General features: G+C 53.5%; 1 protein-coding gene across 3 annotated transcripts in view; it reads right to left on the bottom strand.

Moving 5' to 3' along the window:
* Positions 1-473: 473 nt before the first annotated feature.
* The window catches only part of NSG2 (neuronal vesicle trafficking associated 2), a 56,503-nt gene continuing 48,109 nt past the window's right edge, over positions 474-8,867 (bottom strand). Inside the window, exons 4-6 of one of the 3 annotated variants that reach the window (XR_008423771.1) lie at positions 3,238-3,348; positions 1,344-2,319; positions 474-1,312 (exon numbers count right to left, since the gene is read on the bottom strand). Coding sequence is in view for 1 of the 3 variants with exons in the window: in XM_019450351.2 (XP_019305896.1) it covers positions 2,128-2,319; positions 3,238-3,348 (303 nt within the window). In the remaining 2 variants the exon portion in view is untranslated. The other 2 variants (XR_008423772.1, XM_019450351.2) reach the window with 2 other exon arrangements.

Here is an 8,867-nt window from a genome sequence, read left to right as displayed (position 1 = left end):
CCCTAAAGCTAATTAGGCAAAGGACCCCAGTGATCGCTCATCACCTTCTTCCTCAAGCGGTTGGCTAACAGCCAGTGGTATTATCTCAGTGGCATCCTCAAACTCGCCTTGTGCCATATCTGTGTCCATGTCCGGGTCTGTCTCCAGACGTCAGGGCGGTGACTATGCATCATTCATCATTGAATGCCCTGTGCCGGGCACAGCCTGGCCCTCCATGGGTGCTCAGCTGATACTGAAGGGGTGAAGGACGCTGCACTGTAAGACAAGGGACCAGGTGTATCTCTTAGCCCCAGCTTCTGACCATAGCATCATTTCCGGGCCCGCCTGCCCGAGATTTCCCCCCACAGCCCATTTCCAGCCCCAGCCTAACAGGATACTCTGCCCCCAGAGCCCACTCTGTCCCCAGCATCTTCCCTCCCCCACCAGGCTCACCGAGCCAGAAGACAAAGAAAGTTGCAAAGGGAGGTCAAGACTTTTCAGACACATCTATCTTTATTTGTTTCCTGTCAGAAAAGTTCAAGAGTTACACCAAAAAATACTTCAGCCTCTGCTGCCTACTGACAAAAATACACCACAAAATTATAAAGCGCTCAGCGGTGTTGCTAGGGACAATTTGTTATTCCGCTTCGATGACAAATGAATTTACAGGTGACTGGAGGGGATGTGGTGGGAGGAGGAACGTCAGATGATCGCGTTTGGCAGGATAGTTTGAGCTACGCCAGTCTTATTCCCCGGCTGTTGGGTACGAAGATTTCGGCAACATAGCAAGCCAGGAGAAAATGCCCGTTAAACGGCCTGTCACCGCTTCATGGGGAAACGGTACTGCATCTCGAATAACCAACTCTCCCAGCCGGTTCTGGCCCTGGAGCCACCTCCCACAGCATGGGCCTCCCAGAACCCTTTGCAGGAGAGCTGGGTGGGAGTAGGCACAGGCTGATGTGGTCCCAGGCAGCAGGAGGCCCGGCCAATGCCAGATGCTGCCCCCCTAGCCAGGAGCTTCTGAAACTAGATCGGGGACTTTGGGTGCTTGTCCAACGGCTGTCAGTGCAACAGGTGGGCAAAAGACGGTCCACATTTTTCAGCTTCTCTGAGGACTGATTTGGCATTGCTGCAGCCCCCATCTTTAAGTCTCCCTGGCTGTCACCTGAGGCTCCTGGTTATGACCCTTATCATAAGAAGAACAAACACAAATTTTAAAATGTGGTCTAGGTTGGCCGAATGTTACATCTGCCTGTCCTGTGCCTTCTTTTTTCCCGCAGCCTCTCCTCTCCTCTCTTCTCCTCTCCTCTCCTCTCCTCTCCTCTCCTCTCCTCTCCTCTCCTCTCCTCTCTTCTCCTCTCCACCCTTGCTGTCTCTTAAACATAGGCAGTACCCACGTGTAGATCTAGAAACACTAGAAAAAGACAGAGAACGTCTGCCTGCTGCTCAGAGTTTGCTTGTATCCATCCCCGGGCTCCCTGGGTCAGCCCGAGCCCTAGCTTAGATTCCCATATGGACAATTTGTGCTAATTTGGCCAAACACACCAGTGGTGGGAGCTCCTCACTTTGGGTCGTGTGTGTTCCGGGCTTACCAATGCCGAAATCAGCCCTTCTCTCCAGCTAGGCCGGTCCTAACTTCCCATAGTCCTCTCCTGCAGACCAGAGGCCAGCCACACAGCCCCAGCCTGCATCACTCACATTTTCGGTACCTTCCAAACCCCATGCTGAAACTACAGTTTCTCTGCTAAGAAGCCCAGAGTCTGTGCTCTTTACGGCCCGTCAGCGTCTTCCAGATCCAGCCAGTTGACTCTTTTTCTGTTCATTTTGTTTCCCTTCCTGTTTTTAAATTTTCCTAACAAGTAATAAGCAGTGGCTTTGAAAATATCTTACATGGGAACAATCAACACGAAACATGCCTTTGTACATAATCCTGACTTGGGGACGAATCAACAATACCAAAAGACAAAAAGAAATATCGATTCAGACAACTCCAGTGCACGATATTTTCGGTGAGTTCCCCCCCCTACCCACCCCGGCCCCGCCCCCACCCCCATATCCCAGGAGTACAGTGGTGTCTTGTAACTGGAGCTTGGCTTAGCCAATGGGGGGTCCCCCTCCGCACCCCCCATTCTGGCTGGGGGTGGGCCTCTAATGGCCCTGGGTCTTGGGCGGCTTGGGCTCATGGATGACAGCAGCTGCCGACAGCCACGGCCCGATGGCCCGAGCAGTGCTCTGCTTGGCCACACTGTAGTGGCTGATGACCGTGTAGAAGCGGCTTCTGGAATTGGGGTCCTGGGATGAGTAGTAAGCATCCAGAGAGGCCGGGATACAGCGCTTGTGCTGAGGACGAGAGACACAGAGTCAGGGGGAGCTCAGCAGACTGCTTCCAACCCAACCTACGCCGGGGTCCCCCCATCTGGGGGCCATCGCCACATAGGGTTCTCAGCCAGAGGGCAAGCGATGTCACCTGGCCTGGGCCAGGCCACATTACAACTCAGGTAATGTTTATGCAAATAGCTAAGAAAGGGTGTGACTTATAATAGGTACTCGGTAAATGGCAATTTATAAATATTTCTATCACCTGATTTTGCTGTAAAGCAGATTCTGTCTTTAGTGCAACTAATATTTGTCGAGAGCCCATCATCTAACAGGTCCTTTGCTAACTGGTTTTACCTAAATTCTCTCCTTTAAGGCCTCACAAAAATCCTGGGGGCAGGTATTCCCGGAGCCCATTTTGCAGGCAAGAGAACTGAGGCTCAGAGGGGAGAAGAGATGCCCTAAAGCCACGTAGCTTGTTCGGTTTTTCAAGGGAAAGAGCCCAGAGCAGGGTGCAGGGCAAAGGGCCCACCAGTAGGACTCAGGGAGACCTCAAAAGCACCCACCCCCTGTGCTCACATCTCTACGGGGCCACCACGGGACCTGGGAATCAGACATCAAACCGGGAAGACTGGTGCCAGGGCCAAGCTTTCTCTAGAGGGACCAACCTATCTCAAGCAGGAGTGAGCTCTCCCTGACCGCCGGCCTGCACCCCAAAGTTGGACCACCTCCGGACTCCTGACTCTGGAGAGCACTATCTGGGAGGAAGAACTCTACGGCCTGCCAGAAGGAAGCCAAGTCCTTCGTGAAACTCCTTGTGTGACGCATCTTCCATTTTAAACAGTCTGCAGGGAGGTTGCCTGAATTTGGGTGAGCTTGATTAACCCTCTGACTGAAGCTGGCAGTCACCTGGGGGCCACTCACCTGCCAGAAGCCCCTTACCTTATAGACAAATCCCTCTGGGCAGCTGTGGTCATAGGTGAAGGCTTTGTAAACCACCAGGAACACGATGCAGGCGAGGAAAGCGAGGGCCAGGCTGACAAGAATGGTGACCTGGAGGAACACAAAACTGGGAGTCATCCAGCCTCAGCCCACCCTGCCTTCCATCCACCACACAGCCGCCTTCGAATTCCGGAGCTGTAGGCCACGTGCTCAGAAAGAGCAGGGGCCTGGGGCCCAGAGAACGCGCTCTGTCTCACTCCGTCACTAACCTGCAGGGTGACCTGGAGAAAAGCGCCTGTACTCTTTGGGCCTCAGTTTCCCCCGTCTGCTAGATACTCTCCGAAGCCCCTTCTCGGCCCAAGCGTGATTCTCCCCGTTTACTTTTCCTGTTAATTGTGTGCACGTGCACGGAGGGTTAGGGGGGTGGTGATCCTTAAGCCACCTGTCCCTTCTGGCGCTCCCGCCTTCCACCACCACCACCCTCCCTACCACTACTGAATTCCCATCTCAAGACACAACGGCCTCTTCCACCTCCACTTGGACATGCCATAGGCACCACAGACACACCGTGGACGTGTTATCAAACCAACCCCCTGCCTTTTTCCCCCAGCTCCACTCAGGCCAAAACTCTGGGAGTCATCCTTGACTCCTTTTCTCATATCTGACATCCAATCTACAGCAGAACTTACTGTTTCTGCCTTCCGACATATCCGTAATCCGACAGCTTCTTACCACCCCGGCCATCTCCAACGTGGCCAAGCCAGCAACAATTCTCTCGCGTGCAGTTCCAAAGCAGCCCCTGACTAGCAGCCTCCTCAACCCAGGCGACGCAGTCACGCACAGCAACCTGAGAGGTCCTTTCAAAATCTAAGTCAGGGCACATCTTCTCTGCTCAGAAGCATCTAACGGTCTCTAAATTACTCACACTGAAAGCCCAGCTCCTAACCATTATCTACAAGCAAGCTTTAAAAAAATAACACAACGCTAAACAGACTGAAGGCACCATGAGGATTTATCAGAAAGGAGTAAATGTCTACTTTCGGGGTTCCCTCCAGGCTTGCGCTGACCCCATCCCACTCCATTTACAAAGTGGTAGGGTAACCCCCACGACATTGGGTGCCTAGTGTCACAAGCAGAATGTTTTTTCATGTTATTTTTAAATTTTTTTTTTTTAACGTTTATTTTTGAGACAGAGAGAGACAGAGCATGAACGGGGGAAGGGCAGAGAGAGAGGGAGACACAGAATCGGAAGCAGGCTCCAGGCTCTGAGCCATCAGCCCAGAGCCCGACGCGGGGCTCGAACTCACGGAACGTGAGATCGTGACCTGAGCTGAAGTCGGACGCTCAACCGACTGAGCCACCCAGGCGCCCCGTTATTTTTAAAAGCTGGTGGCCTTTTGAGTCAGTTGGCCCAGAAATAGGGCAGAATTCCTCTCACGGAGAGAAGATTTCTTTGATTCAGGATAAAAATCAAATCAACCTAAGGGGTCCCCAATCCTATCTCCTTCCCAAACCAGGAAGGACAGAGGGGATGGAAGTCTATGTGGCTGCATGTGTATATAAAGTTTTAGGACAGTGTGCTATGATGATATAAGAAAAATATATAGTTGGGTCTTGTTCCCAGTTCCTGGCACAGAACTCCTAAAACCCTTGTAATTTCCTAAATGATAGAGTACTAGAAGCATCTTCTGTTCTAATATTTGGGTTTTGTGCCCAGTTCCTGAAATAACCCAGATCCATAAAGATGAGTGTTTTTTAGGATTCATAACAAGTCCCTTTCGACCACACCTGAGTTTATGTTAATGACGGGACTTTTGGAAAATCCCTACGGATACGGGTCAGTTGCCAGGGAGCCGACCAAGTGATTAGAGGGTTGGAACTTTCGACCCCATCCCCTCACCCCTGGGGGAGGGGAGAGATTGAGTTCAATCACTGATGGCCAGTGAGTTCATCGATAACGCCTATGTAACGAAACCTCTATAAAAGTCTTGACTGAAGAGATTCAGAGAACGTCCATGTTGGTGAACAAGAACGCGTCCATATGGGGGGGAGTGTGACTCATCTTGTATTCTACACGGGGACAGATGCCCTGTGCTCAGGACCCTTCCAGACTTTGCCCTGTGTATCTCCTCTGGGGGCTGTTCGTTTGTGTCCTTCGTAACAAATCAGTAATACTAAGTAAAGCACTTTAGTGAGTTCTGTAAGCCGTTCTAGCAAATTATCAAAACCGGAGAGGAGGTTGTAGGAACCCCCAGTGAACAGCGAGTCAGTGAGGAGTACAGATGCAACCTGGGACTTGGGACCCGCATCTGAACTGGGGCAGCCTTGTGGGACTGAGCCCTTAACCTTGGGGGGGGGGGGAGGTCTGCACTAACTCCAGCAGCCAGCGTTAGAGTCCAGCTAAATTCTAGGATGTCTACTCAGCGTCCACCGAGAATTGGAGAATTACTTGGTATGGGAACACCACCGCACATCTAATGTCAGAAGTGGTGAAAGGATGGAGGAAAAGGTAGCTCTAGATGGTGACATGTGAAAGTCGCTTCTAAACTCTCGTCAGCATAGGGCACTGTGCACCCCCTCCGGGTGCACGCTGAACCCTCAGCAGCCTCCTGCCCAAGGTTGGCGTGGGGGAGCGCAGAGATCAGACCAGAATCACTCGGGTAAGATGTGGAGAGGGCTGGAGATACCAGCAGAGGCTGGAACCTGAAGCAAGCGAGAGATGCCCCAAACCCGCATACACCCCCTTATACACTCTGAAGATAGTACTTGATGAGTACAAGGCCACTAGCTAATGTTAAGGACCTAGGAATACCTGGTCAGCGGATGTGTGAAGTAGACGGAAAGAATTTTCAATGCCCAGATTTCCCAATAGCCAAAGGCAGAAACAGCCCCAATGTCCATCAAGTGATGGATGCAGAAGCACATCGTCTGTCCATACACATAGAGACGGAATGCAGACCGGTGGTTGCCAGGGCCTGGGGGTAAGGGGAGTGGCAAGTGACAGCTCATGGGAACCGAGTTTCCTTCTGGGGTGACGAAAATGTTTTGGAACTAGGGAGAGGTGGGAGCTTGCCCAATACTGTGAATGCATTGAATGACCCCGAGTTCTTTGCTTCAGTTAATATTGTATGCGAATTTTACCCCGATTGAAAGACATATGCCCAGAGTTCAGGTTGATTCTGTCCCTCAAAAGGACCTTAAGGTCCTGCTAGCATCCCCTCACCAGAGCTGCGCGTGAGACAGACCCAGACATGCTTGCAGACGCAGCCACCCACAAAGGGCAGCTGTAGACGTCATGTGTGGCAAGGTGCAGCACCCCCCCCTGCCACCACTGCTGACCCAATGCGGGGTCTTGGGGAGCCCCCAGAAAGCCCCCATCCTAATGTGACCATGTGTGATCCCCAGCCCTGACTGGGCAGAGACAGTCTCTTTGCCTAGCCCATCATGCGCGTCCCCAAGTCAGCAGCAGGTCGGTGAGGAGGAGGAAGCACCGGGAGCTGGAGCAGGGCCCAGCACACCTGCCCATGGGACACGTTTCCCTTAAGGGGACGGAGGCCCTTCCCTTCCTAATGTCCCTGAGTGAACAGCCCCCATCTAGGAGGGGCAGGGTGTGATTTACCATAGCGGTCCCAGAGCTGGACCGGTTAAGCACAACAAGTGTTTCTGGAACAAGAAGAGAGAAGGAGGGAGGGGAGGAGGGCGGGAGGGGAGATCCTGTAGGAATCAGTGCTGAGGCCAGGATTCTGCTGTATTGGGTCAGGGACGGTGGGTCCAGGACATGGGCAATCTTATGAACTCTCTGGGTGATTGTAATGCACAACCAGGGACGAGGACCGCCACTGTAGCATGACTAGGTGTGAGTGGCTCTCAAGCTGGCTACCCATTCTTAGAATCACCTGGGCAGTGTTTTAAATAATGCTGATGCTCTGGACCTGCCCCAGACCAATCACCCCAGCGTCTCTGATGGTCGAGTCCAAGCCCCAAGGTGGTTGTCCTGCACAAGAAGTGTAGGGAAGAGTGTGGCATGTAGGCGCTGGGCAGTGTGCCCTATGTCACTGCCAGAGACAAGGGTCTGGCGCTGAGAAGGACGCCAGAAGTGCCACCCACCCGAGGGGCTTTGCTGAGCGAGTCTAACTCCTTCCACATGTTCCGTAGCCCCGGAACTAGGGTGAGAAGAGGCCATTTGAACCAACCTGTCCTGAATCTTGGTAACTTCTGCAGCTGGAAGCCAGTCATTTCCTAAAAGCCTGTCAGGGAACACAGGGCTGTGAATGAAGCACAGGCCCTCCCTCAGAGCCTCACAGCCTACTGGGTGAGGGAGAGGTGGGCAGATGGGGGCGGGCACGTGCAACACAAGGGCTGGCACCGTGAGGGCAGCAGCACAGGGGACTCCTGGGCCTAACCAGTCTGGAAGTGGGGGGCCGGGGAGTGGATCAGGGAAGGCCTCCTGGAGGAGGCAACGTTGGAAGTGACTCCAGGGAGGAACGCCAGGATAGGGAAGGAAGAAGGTTCTGAGCAGAGAAGTCGTATCTGCCACGGGGTGGAAGCTGGGACTGTTCTGGAAGCATCACATGGTTCACCATGGCTGGCCCAGAGGATGCAAATGAGGAAGAGAGAGGTCTGGCGCAACGGGATGGCGGCAAGAGAACAGATAAGGAAGGGCCAGGCTACAACTTGGGCTTTATCTCCAGGGGAACAGGGAGCCCCTGAAGGTCTTAAGGAGGGAAGTGACAGGATACAAATTATGTTTTGGAACGATGCCTCTGTGAGCAACACGGAGGCAGGTTTGCAGGGGCTGGAGGCAGAGAGGCCAGCGAGAGCTGATGCGTGAGGCCATGCCCCCAGCGCTGAGACCGGACCTGGGGCCGTGAGGGTGGAGGGGTGGATGTTTTGAGAAGCTCCTGGGAGGTAAGCAGAGTGAGGAGAAAGGGAAGGAGGGAGGGGACTCTGGGGACGAAGGGTGACATTAGGGCTGGTCTGGATTCTTGTGAGCTGAGCAGCATTGGTTGTCGGAAGGGAAAGTAGGAGTAGACCAAGGTTCCCGTTGTGGTACCTGGATGAGCTACTCCCTGAGGAGGGGTCTCCACGGGGCATCCGGGGGAGCCGGCCGTCCTCAGCTGGCCTATCCCTTTCTGGCAGATTCGTTAGCGCTTTGGTCCCTACAGTAAAACTCCCAGCACAGAGGGGGATCCCCAGAGAGGACCCCAGAGAGAAGCTCCCACCTCCCCACGAGCACCTCGGAATGCGAAAACCTAACTACACGCCAGGAGTCACTGACTCGATCATCTAGCCTCAGAGAGGCAGGCCCCAAAGCCCTCGGCCCCACTTCTCGATGCAACAACCTGGGACTAGAAATAAATCCAGGCTAGATTTGGGTTTCTGCAGAGATGCTCACTGCTGGGCCCGCCCCTCGCACGTTCATCCGAGCATCCGCTCAACACACATTGATGCAGGGCCCACAGCGGGCCAGCTGCTGCCATACGGTCATCGCCTCCAGAGCTTATGGCAGAGACAGGATCAGATGCTGAACAAGCAAATCACAAAGAAATAATTATGAAACGAGCCCTGAGCAGGACCCGGAACTGTGCGGACCAGGGATAGGGTGGGCCAGGGTGGGAGAAGGGGCTCCA

The sequence above is a fragment of the Panthera pardus genome, unplaced genomic scaffold (assembly GCF_024362965.1).
Source record: "Panthera pardus isolate Hobbes unplaced genomic scaffold, ASM2436296v1 HiC_scaffold_2, whole genome shotgun sequence".
In the NCBI taxonomy this organism is placed as follows: domain Eukaryota; kingdom Metazoa; phylum Chordata; class Mammalia; order Carnivora; family Felidae; genus Panthera; species Panthera pardus.
This window is presented reverse-complemented; position numbering and strand designations above follow the sequence as displayed.